The sequence below is a fragment of the Drosophila erecta genome, unplaced genomic scaffold (genome assembly GCF_003286155.1).
Source record: "Drosophila erecta strain 14021-0224.00,06,07 unplaced genomic scaffold, DereRS2 tig00000092-arrow-pilon, whole genome shotgun sequence".
NCBI classification, from domain to species: Eukaryota; Metazoa; Arthropoda; class Insecta; order Diptera; family Drosophilidae; genus Drosophila; species Drosophila erecta.
Window position 1 is genome coordinate 10,443,310 of NW_020825207.1, and position 15,016 is coordinate 10,458,325.

Sequence of the window (15,016 nt, forward strand, 5' to 3'; positions counted from 1 at the left end):
TGTTCGGCAAATTCATTTAAGTCTTTTCCATCTCAAGCCTTTGATTTATTTAGTTCCTGAGCTCCAATCCACAGAATAATAAATTAATAAATGTGCGTATTGAATCAAAGGCAGCGGCAATAAATTTCAAATATTTTTCATCCAGTTTTAAGAACGCAAGCCACAGACCCACACACACACATGGGACCCCAATAAAAACCAATTTATGAAGCATACTTCTCAGGGCATTCACACAGGGACACACACACACACAGTGAAAGCCCAAGAGCTTAATTGAATGCGAAGGCAACTGCATAAGGAGCGTCACCAGCAGGCCACAAATCAAATAAGTTGGGCGAAAACAGGTCAAGTGCTCAGCCTGAACTTCAAGTTTGATGCTGGGTGCTGCTAACGGGGCGCAAGATGCTTCTGGACAAAGGGAAAGCACTTAGTTGGCCACCAGCAACACGCTCCTTTGACTCGTGATGTGTGTGTAGCCAAACAAATATGTGTGCACACGCTCCTGCTGACTTGCAGTTGAGTGCACATAATCGGGATCTGGCTTTCAGAAGGAGCAGGGGGCAAGCTCTATGAAAATCCTTACAAATCGCCACCCACTTTCTACTTGAGGAGTCCCCTGGGCGACGGCTAATTTGTTCTGCTTCGACACAAATTGTAACTAATTTTACGTACTCAACTTTCTGCTTTCATGGCAATGCAAATTGCCGGACAACCTGGACAAACTTAAAGCCCTGAAAGTTGGCTATAAAAACGCATCATGGGCATGTTGGAAAGTTGACAAGCGATTTTCTGCAACTATGTCGATGGCAGACTTGGTCGAAAAGTGGAAGTTCGACGTGCGCTGCGACAGGCGAAACTTTCTAAGCGGAAAATGGTGTCTTACATACACCGAGGAAAATGCCTGAAGCGGAAAAAGGAGCTCCATAGATAATATACAAGTTAGCTTTATTATTCCTCATTTTCCTCATCTCATTGACTGTGCCTACTTTTGAATTTTGCCCCAAAACCGCGAAATAGTGCTGGCGCTCTGTGCCTCGTAGAGATGGGTCAGTTTCCGGAGCAGCTTCTCCTGCTTGGCCTCATCCTTGCGCACCTGCACCTGGTGGTTGTGGTCGCTGAGGTTCCTCAGGCGCTTCGAGATCTGCGCCGTCCGCTTCCGCACATGCTCGTCCATATCGCGAGTAATGCGATCCCGGCAATCCAGCCAACTTTGGGTGGTTTGGCGATGGTGGCGATCCGTGATCAGCGCCACTCGCGCCAGGCGGACGGACAGCTGCTCCACCTTTTGCTCGCCCAGCCAGCTGCGTCGCTCCTCCGCCTCCTCCAGACGCTCCTCCTGCGGGCGTGGCGGAGGTGGGCGGTACTTGCGGTGCAGTCCACTGGGAGGCGCACTCCGCACAGGATCCTCCAAGTGCACGTAAAATGCCGTTTGGTTGGGATGACTCATAATTTGGAGAAATGTAGCAAGGACGCCCGAAAGTTATGTACACAAATTTAAAAGCTAGCTAGGAGCCTTATAAAATGTATAAAGTTTACCTATTTTAAAATAGCACTACTGCACATGAAATGCAAGTTCGAAGTGACTTAAATTATAACTTTAATAAGTACGTAAGAGGGGTACACGAGCATTTTAATTACCTCTCTGTCGGTATAATCCAGCAACAAGCCCATAACAAGGGGCAGCAATAGGTTTCCATCCAAAAAAGCAGTGAAATTTGAACACAGACAGTTTAAAAAGCATGTTAGCAGTATATTCCGTAGACCCGCTGGGGTTTCCCCAGCCAGGAGGACCTCATCTATCTGCGGCCTGTGCTGTCAGTGTGCAACATAAATACCCATTCAGTCGGCCAACAACAGGGTAACTTTGGCCAACTTCATCTGTGTTCGTGGCACGGATGTAACGCAAAAGTTGCTTGTTATTATTATGATTAAAGTTTGTGCACTAGTGTGGCCCACACCACATTAGTGCGGCTGCCACGCCCCCATCCGCCTGTGCCCGCCCCTTGTTTTACCACCTGGCTTTGCTGCTTTAATATAAATGTTTGTGGTTTCGTCGTCAAGGTGCTCGGGAATCGGCTTTAACTGCGGGGTTGGCCGCTTCTGTTGCTCTAAGCCGTATGTATTCGTAAACATTCACATGTGCAGAAGGCTCCATCGCTCGACCCCAAGCATCCATTCGGATCATGGGTTTCCAGGGGGTTGGCAAGCAAAAACACAGGGCCAAAACATGACCGCAACATATTTTGCTGGTCATCCTTTGTTGTAGTGGTCTTAAAGCGGATTAAACCTAAAGTTTTGGGGTGTCAACGGGAAACCGAAAGATCATACTGCTCACGTAACATATGGCAAGCGATGCTCTAATAATAATAGCACTAGTGTTTAATAGTTGGCTTTTATCAGCTACAGCACATATTTTAGCGTCAATAAGTAATTTCAGGTATCCAGATTCCATCCGTGAACTTTTGCTTTTATTTTCGGCATGATTTCGACACTTTGCCCCTTGCTGCGCTGGTTGTTTGTTGGTCAAACTGAAAAGTGCACGTCATGTCACCTTTGCTTTCAACCAGTTGGAGTTACGAGTGCCTCGTGGGGTTGTTTTGCGCCCGGTGTCACATGCTTCATGCCCAGTTAACAGCTGTCACTCCGCCCCACCGAGAATCCACTCCGAGTTGCGAGCTTGAGCCCTGTAATTTAACTTTTTCCTTAGGAACAGCTGCCGCAGTGACAACTGGGGCAGGAGCACTGTGAACTGTGAACTGCAAACTGCGAACTGTGAACTGCAAACTGCGAACTGCAAACTGAGCGTTGGCATGCAATGGCGTTGGAAAAAAGCAGCGCAAATGGAGGTTTATGGCTGGTGTTGGCCTACATGCAAACAGCTAAGCCCGACCGGGGGATTCCCAGTTTTTATGGCCATTTTGTGGGCAGACCCAAATTAGTTGAGCTGCCAGCGGAAATCGCTGCACATCCACGGCGCGCTGACTGATGCAAATTTCCATTTCTGTTTACTTGCAGGACAACCCGTAATTGAATGCAGATTGAGCGGCGAGGAAGTTAAGGGGACAGCCAGCTTAGAGTACGTATTGTTCCGCGCTTTAGGACTTAAATATCTAGCCAATAGCCCAGATGAATTATTCGTTTACACTGCGGAAATCTTGCCCTCGAAATGTATTAGGCATAATAGCATCTTGATGCGATTAAAAGCGAAGTACCATCATTACAATATATAGCTGCCCACTTTGGGCACCATCCTAAAAGATGTCGAATTCACTGTAGCTAGCTCAGAGTGAGTTTAAACTAACTTTGTTTGACTTTTTCTCTGTGTAGGCCTAAGTCAGAATGTTTGAGTGTCGATTAGTGCAGAGTGGTGGCAGTTGAGGCGCCCAGAAGAAAGCCCCACAACGTCCTTCCGCCCACGCGCACGCCCCTTTTGGCCGGTGGGTTGGTGTGTGCACTCTAGTGGCGCCTCAGTGTTTGTGAGTGTGTGTGCGACAGGTGCTTGCGTTGGTGGTGGTTAGCATGCAAATCAACGGTCTAGCTGCCGGACCAACGATGGCAGCCTCCGAGCCACCAGAGCCGCCGCCGCGCAATCCGGACCGCATAAACGCCTCGCTGCACAAGCTGGGCGAATCCGTAAGTACAATCCGAATGCACCACCCCGCCCCACGCTTCCCTCGCTCCCCTCGCTCCCAGATAACAGACTTAAAACCCCACCACCCGCACCACCAAACAAGAAATTCACTTGATGTTTAACCTAATTGGGCCTCATTCATTGCTTGGGAACAGCTTGCATGCCACGGGGTCCACTTTCACCCACCCAACTCCCCTCTTTTTTGGCGCACCACTTCATCTCGCTCTAGTGCGCTTGATCAAAAACAAACTGAAATCTCAAAAAATTACCCATTCTGCATCCCTCATTGACTTGTTGACAACTTCGGGCTCTGTATTGCATAAGTTGACTTCTCTTTAGCTATCTTTCCGTGCTATCTGAATTTTGCTATCGCTAGGCTACATTTTTTAAGCATCTCCTTGCCTATTTTGCAAAATCGAATTTCCTAAATTTATGCAGATTCAGATACCAAAATATGCTTGGCATAACGTGGAAGCGTCTTCAAATCGAATCAAAAGCTTAAGCTTAAGCAAGAGCTGTACCGAAAAATAATTGATATTTTCATAACTCTGTTGTGGCATAATAAACACTATTTTTCGATAAAATAAGATTAAACGAATCTCTCAATGGATTAAATAAATGAAGAAAGGATTTTGCAAAGTGGGCTTGGCATAAACACACGATTTTCTCTTTCTCTTTTCTCTTAGCAAGCGTTTTCTGCGTCAGAATGTGAATACTTTGAGTAATTAAGTGCTTTAAACCCCTTGCAGAAAGTAGCCAAATCCCTGGACACCTCAGTGGCGACGGGACTGAAGGAGAAGGCAGCTTCCGTGAACAACAACAAGCCCATAAGACCGCTCCTATCGCTGGACAGCTCGGTGACGGCCTCGACATCCTCGACAGCCTCGACAGCCTCGACATCCTCGGCAGCAGCAGGAGCAGCAGGAGCAACAGGCTCCGGTGGCGGAGGTGCACCAGGGAAGCCATCACCGCTGGTCCTGGCCTCCAAACGAGACCTCACGCCCAGCAACGAGAGCAGCTCCTCGCCGTCCAGCTCGAATGGCAGCAACCAGACCCTTACCCCACCCATGACCGCTGACCATCAGCCGCTCCAGCAGCAGATACAGCACCACCAGCTCCACCAGCACAGGAGTCCTGCGTATCCTGGCAAGACAGCGGAAGCCGCAGGAGCAGTGCCTCAGCAGCAACAGCAGCAATTGCCGAATGGCATCGGCAGCAGCCACTGCAGCAGCAACAGCAACACCAACGGCAGCAGCAGCACTTGCAACTCCGGCACAGCCATGATCCATGCGAATAACTCGAATTTAATTGCCGCTGGTCACTTGGCGCAGGCAGCCGGCCCCGCCCACAACGCCCCCTCCAGCGGCAGTGCACTCAATGCCGGTAAGTGTGCGGGGAGAGGGGGTTGCTGTTGCAAGGGTGAATGTGTACACGGCGAGAAACCTCACCTAAAGTAAAAAACAGAACAGTTCCTTTGGGGGTGGTACTTACTGATATAAACGCTTATTCTTGGGGCAAGTTCTTTATAATATGATTTAATTTAACCGCTTTTGGCGTTTAAGTGTTGAACTTAATTACTGTGCTTGGATCTGGTGTTTCGCTCAGTGTATGCAAATGCATTTGTAATGTGAAGGCGTGGGGCGCGGGGCGTGAGGAGGGGGAGCAATCAGCAGATTGCTGCGGGCAAAGAAAGGAGCTACTGGGGTAAGGGGGGTGGTTGGATGAGGGGCAGTCCTGTGGCATGGGGCACGGATCTTTGCGGCATGAATGCACAAATGCTGGCCACTGTGAGAATGCCAAATGGGTACCGGCCAGCAAGGAATTAAATCAGCGTTCAGGTTGAAAGGATTCAATCAGGAGCGCTGATTTAATTCCAACTGCCAGTTGCGTAAAATATGAAATCCCATTTGTTTTGTTTTAAGCCATTGCCAAAGTATTTGGCGGCACAAAAGGGGCAACAAATGAAATGTTGTCTTGTGGCCAGAGAGATTGCCAGCTACCAGTGAGCTGCAGTGGCAACCAGAGGTAAGAGCCACCGCAGAACGAAACAACTAGGACCGCAGGACATGGATGCAGTGGGGGCTTAGGTATTTCCAGGCATGTGGCACGGGGATAGTGCCTTTTTTGCCTCGGTCTTTTGGCCTGGCCAACGCATCGGATTATATCAGAATGGCAAAGTGATGCACACTTCAAAAATCTGACAAATGGATGGTAATGGGCTTCGTCCGTTCGTCGGAGCTACAAGCACCATCTCCCATCTCCCCCATTGGAGCATCTGGCCATCTGTCAATCTGCCCGTCCAGGAGCTCTGACCCATCGCTTTTAGTGCTGCAGTTGAAAAGTCAACGAAGCAGATAGACGGGGTCATTCCGGAGAAGGTGAAAAAGTCGGTGGATCCCAAAGTGGTTGCGGTCGAGTTGGGCTTTCGAAACTTAAACGCTGAAAATTTGACGGAGTGTGGCTGATGCAGCCCCTTTAGTTTTGGGACTTGACTAAGAGTTAACTCTTCAATTTGGCAGCTTGCATTTAATAAACAGCGCAGAGCATTCATTCCGTGTTGACCTCAATTTAAACATGCATTTTTGTTGCCTTTTATAATGATTTCATGCCGCGCATTAAGTGCTAATTAAATTTTCATTTAAATCCTTGGCCATAAAATAAATCCGTGTTGACAATCAATAAGCAAAAAAGCTGAAAAAACGGCATTATGCCTATCCACTGGGGGGATTTGTATGTGAATAACGATTATCCTCGCTGTGTGTGTGTGCAATCAATTTGGGTTCATCATCAGTCATTCACATGGATGAGTTTGTGACCTGGGCTTTCCAATTGTGGCTGGGGGAATAACTAGATAACCACAATGTGCATCTCGTACAGGCGTTCCAATGAACCCATTGTTATCGCCATCACTTGCTGACTCGTTTGCATTTAGATTAATGTGCCGACAATCAATATTAATTCATTTCCATGTTCGACTGCAATAATTGTTGTTTATTTACTCTTCAATGCTGTTTGTCCGTTTTCGATGAGACTAAATCTAATTTCGAGTCCTGCACGACCCCTGCATTCCCATTCCTCGTCCTCCTATATAAACACACATATATCCGTCGGTCCGTACCATCATCGAACCACTCATGCATACCACCAGCCCCATTACCATTATAGCCATTTGTTGGCGTTGTTCTTATATACCTGTTGTTGTTGTTGTGGACGTTGTTGGCCGTTGCTGTTTATTTGTTTTATTTGGAACTACTTATTGGGTCAACCCGAATATGTTTGCCTGCCCCCAAATACCCCAAATACCCCAAACACCCCAAGTCCCCCCAAAAACCATCTATATCTGTGTATCTGTATCTGAACAATGCCGAATTCAGTCGACAAGCGAAATGCCAACCTTTCGGAGCCGGAGCCGGATCAGGACCTGACCCCGCATCTGAATGTAAACCTAAGCCCGAATCCGTCGCTGGCCCTGGGAGCCCCGCACTCCCCCACATCCGCCGCATCGGCGGCCTTGCTCCTCCTCGAATCCTGCGATGGAAATCGCAACGACGAGTCAAGGTTCCACCGCCTGCATTCCGCTCCCCGCCCAGGTAAGTCGATCAATCTATGCTCCCCGCCCCCTTTCGCTTTCATCTCAATTTCCGCTCTGTATTTTTAATTGAAGCAGCAGCAATCACAATTAACCCGCATCCCCAGCACACCCACCATACCCAGCACCCAACTTGTTCCACCCGTAAAGTAGTTGCACTTGATCCCCATTCATCCGCTTAGTGCCTGCCGATTCATTGCCCTGGCCTGGTTAAGTTATAATTGCACTGGGTTTTAGTTCGCCTGCAAAACTTTGAATGCGTTTTCAGTTCTCAGTTCCCAGTTCCCAGTTCTCGTTTTGCATATTTAATGCCAGTGCTCTGGCACCAGCTGGTTGTCCATAGTTTTGCTCAGTTTCTTCGGTTCCAGTTAATATTATTTCATGCTAAGGAATCCGGGCGGGGAAAAGTGTGTGAAAAATTCTCGGGAATCGCAAGTGGAAGTGGGTGGCCAGTGGAGGACATTATTGCTAATTATGAGTAGAAAATCGATTGGCAGGCATGCAAGTCAGTAGTGGCTATACAATGTGTATCTGCAATATAAAAAGGCGAACTTGACACTTAAAGTTAAGCAAACCAACAAGGGAGTTGTTTTAAAATATCATTTTGAAGAGCACTTGTAGAAACATGAGTTTCCTCCGCATTTTTAGACAAGAGCTTTCAGCTGCGGTGTGTAATCCTTAATAAAAATGCTTTGATTTGCCGCGTTTTTGGGTGCTTGAAGGAGAGCTTGTAAACCTGGCTTGCATTCCTGCTGCGATCACCGCTTCTCCGCAGCTTGGTAGCTGTAGCTAAGATCTAACGAGCGGGGTCCACTTCCTTGACCCATCTAAAAAGATCCCCATTTTGCAGAGGCCACCATGAAGCTGCGCGAGGAGAACGATCGTCTCAATGCCGAACTGCTTCGACTGAGACGCCTCCTCGAGCTGTCCACAGATGGGGCAGTGGGCGGTGTGGACACCGCTCCCGAAATGGAAGCAGCCTCATCCGGCGAAGGATCAGCTGCCAGGGAGCGCATCGAGCGCCTGGAGTCGGAGCTCAGGTCGGTGAAGAACCAGCTGCTGACCATGCGGCTGGAGCGGAAGAAGCTGCGAACGGACAAGTCCGATCTGCTGGGACAGGTGAAGCAGCTGTGCGCCTCGCTGCAGGAGAAGGAGCAAGAGCTGCGCGACTTCATACGCAACTACCAGGAGCGGGTGCGGGAGACGGAGACAACGAACGCCAAGATCTCCGGGGATCGGGATCGCGAACGCTTCCAGCTGCTCAAGCAGGCACGCGATGAGGCGGAGCGTTCGCTGGCCCTGGCCCAGCAGCTGTCCGCCAGGGATCTGCAGCTCCAGAGGCTGCAGGAGCAGCTGCAGGAGGCACGCCGCCAGCTGACCGGCTGTCTGTCGGATCAGGAGAGCCTGCACTCCTTTGCCCCACTCACACCTCCGTCGGCTGCCTCGGGAATGCTCAGTCAGATGGCCGCCGCATCGGGCATGGGCGGGGGATTGGCCGGCATGCGCGCCACCACTGAGGACAGTGGGCGTGGCAACTCGTTGTCCGCCTTCAGCGGCAGCTTAAGCGGAGGATCCGGCGCCACGGCGGGCGATCGCAACTCCTGCTCCAATGACTCGGGCCTGAGGAACAGCAGCGATCGGGAGAGCACCGGCGGAGAACTGAACTTCAGCGATGGCACCTGCGACAATGGACCCTGCATCACGGTCGATCCCGACAGCATCTCCCTCGTGTCCAGCCAGAACATGTACCAATGTAAGCACACCCCTGTTTCCCATCGAATCCCACTTTAGCCAGGTTTTCGTTTCAGTCGGCACACCCAAGGAACGGAGCCCCACATTGTCTCCTCTCAATTCGGCGGCCTACTCAAGGTATGGTACAAAATGAACCTAATGTTGAGTGCTCACAGATTTTAAAGCTTTTAAAGAATTTATTTCACAATACAGAAACATTGTCAATGGACGGTGCTCAATGAAAAACGTTATTTGCATTGCTATCAACTTGTTTAGAAATATTTAACATCGTGTGTTCACTTTAATCTGCGCGTTAACGGCTTTAATTAATTACATGTCGACAGCAAATGCAAAAACTAAACAAATTAATAAATGGACGCTAAAATTACATTACACGCCTATTATAATTTAGCTCAAGCACTCATTTGCATTTGGGTATTTCGAACACTTCAACATTGATAAATTTCTATTTAGCATAATTGCTAGCTAAAACATAAAACAAAAATGGTGTAGTCATTTGCATTCAATATCACATATTACACTTCTACCATTCCAATAGGTCCGTGGAACAGTTGGGCTCCCCGGTGGACCCCGAGGGGCCAGGCAATGGAGCCATCAGCCGGAAGTTCGCCAGCGCCAGCAAAAGTGGACCACTCGGTGCTCGAAATGGACGCGGCGGAACCTGGGGCAGCATATCACGAGTGTTTGCTCGCTCCAGGAATAAAAGCAAGGCCCTATCCGCTGATGGAGTTACTGAATGTGAGTACCAACGGTTTAGATATTTATATAAACTTCTATAAATATTACTATTCCCTCCAGATACCGACTACTCGTGGAATCCGTTGACGGAGGAGGGCTACGCCGAGAAGCTGCGTCTGCTGCGGGAGGCCTCCCAGCTGCCCATCGACCGCTGGCGGGCCACCCAGGTGCTCGCCTGGCTGGAGGTGGCCCTGGGCATGCCCCAGTACAGCGCCAGGTGCGCCGAGAACGTGAAGAGCGGCAAGGTGCTGCTGGAGCTCAATGACGTGGAGCTGGAGGCGGGCCTGGGCCTGGCCCATCCGATGCACCGCAAGAAACTGCGGCTGGCCATCGAGGAGCAGCGGCGTCCGGAGATGGTGCGCTATCCGCTGATCACGCAGCTGGGCCACACCTGGGTGGCCACCGAGTGGCTGCCGGACATCGGACTGCCCCAGTACGCGGAGCCCTTTGTGCAGTCCCTGGTCGACGCTCGCATGCTGGACACGCTCTCCAAGAAGGAGCTCGAGAAGTTCCTGGGCGTCACGCGGAAGTTCCATCAGGCCAGCATTGTGCACGGTACGATTAAGTCTTTAAATATTTTTGTAAGCAAAAACCACTGAGCAGCCGAGATCGGTTATACTCGTAAGTTAGTAATTCACAAATATGCTTGGGTGCATTACATGGGGCATCCTTCTCGCTAAACATTGTAATCCTATTAAATGGCAATCCCATTGCCTTCCATCTGCAGGCATCCACGTGTTGCGCATCGTCAAGTACGACCGGCAAACTCTGGCCATGCGGCGGGTGCAATCCGAGACGGTGGACACGGACCCCATTGTGTGGACGAACCAGCGGTTCATCCGCTGGGTGCGATCCATCGACCTGGGCGAGTACGCGGACAATCTGAAGGGTGCGTGTGCCATATCGATTGGCCTTTGATTATGCCATTCAGTGCAGCAATCAGCAGGGCTCCTCTGACCCACTCTAATCCCACCTGCAGATAGCGGCGTTCATGGCGGCCTTGTGGTGCTGGAACCATCCTTCTCTGGTGACACCATGGCCACCGCCCTGGGCATTCCCCCCTCGAAGAACATAATACGGCGACATCTCAACACGGAATTCGATGCCCTCATTTTGCCCGCACGGTAAGTTTTTAGGGTTTACCAGTCCCACGGAGCCCATCTAGATATCTCAGTGTGTGTGCGTGTGTGCGTGTGTGCGTCTGTGTGAGTGTGTTTGTGTGCGCCCTGTGTGTGCGAGTCCTTTGTGTAGCCCCTCGGGTTTGACATGTGAATTGTGGAAACGTAAATATGTAGCGTAACACAGCGTTTTCATTAGAGTTGTCTTTGTTTTGATTGAGTTATTGCCGTTTTGTATTACCATTACCCGAGTTACCCCGAGTTTATATAACTTCCTGTTAACGGTCTTCGTTGTGAGTTTGAGTTGAGTTTGAGTTTGTGTTCATTTCTGCACCTTCGTTAAGACCATATCGTTTACCGAGTTTTGTTTTTGATTCGACTTTGCTAGCAGGAAGTGTTTCGTCACTGTGGGAGCTCTTCAGATCTCATTTCATCATCTGCATCATCATGTACTTTCATCCACACCCGAAACAGACACTCATGCTCACATCATCTCTGGCTATTTAATATATTTAGTGCTTTGTTCATTCGTTTATAAGCTGCTTCTTATCTGCATACCATCCATCTATCTTCTTCCACATCACCAATGAAATATGACTGCAGAAATGCCAAGTTCTCGACTCATTAGATGTCATATCATGCGATGTCATATCTGTATCTAACTCTGTCTACTCGTGCATAAGTATGTAAAGGTCCTCCAGCCTGTATATTTAGATAGTAATTCTGTACTTTGTTTCGTTGTTGATCATGTGAACGTGTCTTAGACGATCTGTTAAGCAAAATAAAACCGTCCCACAAGCGAATCGCACTAATGGCGGCCCTCGTGGCCATGTTTCTCTCTTTTTTCTTTCCCACAAAATATCTCGAACCATGTTTATTTGTATCTTCTATATTCGCAATGCAGATACCTAATTTACTGTCAAATGGAAGAATTTCAAATGGAAGCCTCCAGACAATTGGCCAAATTGCAGGGCCACTAAACAATCCGCACGAACCAAAGAACTCGATAACGAAAATGAATAATAATCAAAAATCAAACGGGATTCATACTGATTTGTTGTTTAGCCAAGCTGATAAAGATGATACGATAATAACTATAGGGAGAGAACAATAACTGGAGCACAGCGCTAGTCATTTCGTCAATACGAATAGTTGATAGATCCTCGCCAGGATATTCACACATCCGAGTAGTAAACGTACATGTAATCATACCACAATATTATAAAGTGCTTTAGGCATCGAACTAGGAACGCACACGTCAATAACAAAACCAGTGTCCAAGCTTTGCATATCCGATATCAAAATTATGAAGATACTCTCTGAGGAGCGCTTAACGTTGCATTTACTTAGGTTGATTTACAAGTCGAATCGAGCATTTAATGTAGTAGAAATCTAGGGTTAAGGCTTTACGTCAATGTAGTTGAGGAGGGGATTGAAATACATACTCGTATGTATTTCAGACATTATCAATTGTTACGCCTAAGATGAGCATTGCAAATGCCGAAACACACACCCTTCCACATGAGCGTCTTTCGTCACTAGGCCGAAGCACACAAGTTCCCGTTCCCTGTGATACAGAAGCTGTTTTCTGAGCTCGGTTAGACAGCCACTGAGCGCACAATGGAACCCTAAAGACCAATAACATAACCACACACTCGCACACAGATCCATGGACACATACACATCTACATTTCCGTGGTTAGATGATATAGTTCATGTTTGGTGTTGCATACTGTGAAGCGTTTTGATTGAGTTTCGCCCTGCGGTATCGAGTCTGCCATGGCTAAGGTTCCTCGAGTATGCTCCTAAAAATGTAATTGTATTGACATGGCTTGCTTATTGCGTATGGCTGTATCAAATATTTGCTTGCATACTTCTGGGCAACAAAAATGCAGAGTCCAGGATTCTGAAGATTTGACCGCAGGGCTGTAGCTCCTCTAAGTTAATTTTGTTAAGAAGTCGTTTGTTTGGTTTTGCAATTTTGCAACTACAGTGTCAATTGTAAGTAAAACTTGCTTACTAAGTAGCCTACATATCTCTCTCTATTTCTGAAACACACACACACACGTACTCGAAAACATACGCAGACAACCGAAAACCAGTTCTATGTATGTGTTATCAATGTTTTTAAGTAGCTTGAACTAGTCTAATCGATGTCATCTTAATAAGTACCATTGCATACAAACACCCTAACGATACTACATAGATATGTGTGATTGGATTTCCAAGGCTTAAACAAAAAACGCCAATTTTTATGGCTGCTGGTTTCGTGTCTGTTAGCAATGCTATTCTTTTTTCAAGTTACTTTTACTTTCTAGTTTCTATTTTTTCGGGGGTTTTTCGCTCACCATATATCTTTGATTTCATTGTTGTTTTACGCTACGTGTAGTTAATTGTGCCATGGCGAATACGAATCAAAATAAAAGTAACTCTCTAACATTGATTAATCAAATTCTTTCGTCTTTGTCCCGTTTCTTTTCCATATTTCCTATACTCGATCCACTCTCTTTTGCTTTCACATCCGTATGTTTCCCTTGCATTTCGTAATTTGGTAATCGAATCGACGGCTTGTTGTTGTTGCTAACTCTGCTTGATTGTCTAACATGATTACCAACACAACGACAACCATACCGACAACAACTCAACAACACAATCAACAACAACTCAACAACAACTCAACAACAACTTAACAACAACTCAACAACACGCCTATGAAACTACTTTCTGTGTGTGTATGTGTGCCTGCCTTGCCTGCTCTCTCTCTCTCTCTGTCTCTGTATCTCTGCTGCTCTGCCTGACCGCCCGCACTCCATGTACTCCAATTTCAAATCTGGAAAACTCCACACTCCCGTTATCTGCCGTCTGTGTCCTGTCTTTGATGTGCTGCCTGCCTGCCTGCCTGCCCATGAAAATCGAAAAACATGCACATCCAAACCCGTCCACAACATGATATATGCCCCCGTGAACCCACAACACCCACTCACCACCCACCCACACACACACACACACGCATACGACCTATGCAAAAATTCGCAAATCGAAATTGCCATGTTTGTTGTGTAGAGCGACTCTGGGTCAGGGCATCCGTTCCGGTTGCGGCGTAGTGCCTCTAACGGGACCCGGCGGACTGCAGCACTATGCCACAACAGATCGCCGCTCGAGCGGCAACCTCAGGGTAAGTACTTAAAACTAATCATATAGCTAGTTATAGCCAATTATGTCTTGATTACAATAATCGTCTGCCAGTCAACAAACAACTACTGCTGTATCCTTAGCCTGAATTGACGTGAAGCTTTTGTTGTCGCTCGGTGTCTGTGTTATAAATTATTTAAATCCCTAAGAGGTAGCTTCAGCAAGTGTTCTCATATCACTGGGAGCATGTTTTCACAGGCTTTCATCTAAATTGAAAATTTAATTTATGATATGTTGCTGTTGCAACCTGTATTGACAGTAACTTACACTCGAAGCTGCCTACGAGTATGTGATAAACTCTGAGTTCAAATAAAGGACACTCAAGGATGCTAAAATGTTTCATAGAAAATCGGCTGGCATCTCTATGCAAAGATGGCAAAAAGTACCTTGCGGTTTGTGACTATTGACATTTTGACATTTAAAATCTATAGAGAATGGCGCCAGAAACATTTAAAGGTATTCCGCTTCAAAATCCGATTAAGATTAGTTGAGTTATGGACTTTAGAAGTTCAGCGTTGGGACATTTTTGATCTTTTTTGAATTTCTACACGATCATAACATCAGAAAAAATGACAAAAAATATTAAAAAAAATAAAATTCCAAATTTGAATGCAGTTTTTTAGAGAATGGCACCAGAAACATTTAGAGGTATTCCGCTTCAAAATCCGATTAAGATTAGTTGAGTTATGGACTTTAGAAGTTCAGCGTTGGGACATTTTTGATCTTTTTTGAATTTCTACAAGATCATAACATCAGAAAAATGACAAAAAATATTAAAAAAAATAAAATTCCAAATTTGAATGCAGTTTTTTAGAGAATGGCACCAGAAACATTTAGAGGTATTCCGCTTCAAAATCCGATTAAGATTAGTTGAGTTATGGACTTTAGAAGTTCAGCGTTGGGACATTTTTGATCTTTTTTGAATTTCTACAAGATCATAACATCAGAAAAATGACAAAAAATATTAAAAAAAATAAAATTCCAAATTTGAATGCA

At 46.9% G+C, this 15,016-nt stretch overlaps 2 protein-coding genes across 6 annotated transcripts in view; one reads left to right on the forward strand and one right to left on the reverse strand.

Moving 5' to 3' along the window:
* Positions 1–15,016, forward strand: part of LOC6548470 (kazrin) — a 48,172-nt gene that overhangs the window by 20,984 nt on the left and 12,172 nt on the right. For 3 of the 5 annotated variants that reach the window (XM_026980760.1, XM_001975153.3, XM_026980761.1), the window contains 11 exons: positions 3,016–3,076; positions 3,328–3,633; positions 4,381–5,014; positions 7,006–7,221; positions 8,071–8,973; positions 9,029–9,089; positions 9,511–9,710; positions 9,771–10,265; positions 10,438–10,599; positions 10,690–10,834; positions 13,892–14,003. In XM_026980760.1, the coding sequence (XP_026836561.1) occupies positions 3,520–3,633; positions 4,381–5,014; positions 7,006–7,221; positions 8,071–8,973; positions 9,029–9,089; positions 9,511–9,710; positions 9,771–10,265; positions 10,438–10,599; positions 10,690–10,834; positions 13,892–14,003 (3,042 nt within the window). In that variant the 5' untranslated portion in view covers positions 3,016–3,076; positions 3,328–3,519. Of the gene's footprint in view, positions 1–3,015; positions 3,077–3,327; positions 3,634–4,380; positions 5,015–7,005; positions 7,222–8,070; positions 8,974–9,028; positions 9,090–9,510; positions 9,711–9,770; positions 10,266–10,437; positions 10,600–10,689; positions 10,835–11,732; positions 13,515–13,891; positions 14,004–15,016 lie in introns of those variants that run through there. The other 2 variants (XM_015156297.2, XM_026980762.1) reach the window with 2 other exon arrangements.
* Positions 929–1,499, reverse strand: LOC6548471. Its single transcript, XM_001975154.3, has one exon. It carries the CDS (start codon positions 1,445–1,447, stop codon positions 983–985), a length of 465 nt encoding a protein of 154 aa, XP_001975190.1. The 5' UTR covers positions 1,448–1,499; the 3' UTR covers positions 929–982.

Coding starts and splice junctions, on each gene's coding strand:
- LOC6548471 (XM_001975154.3), bottom strand. CDS start 1,447: ATGAGTCATCCCAACCAAACGGCATTTTACGTGCACTTGGAGGATCCT.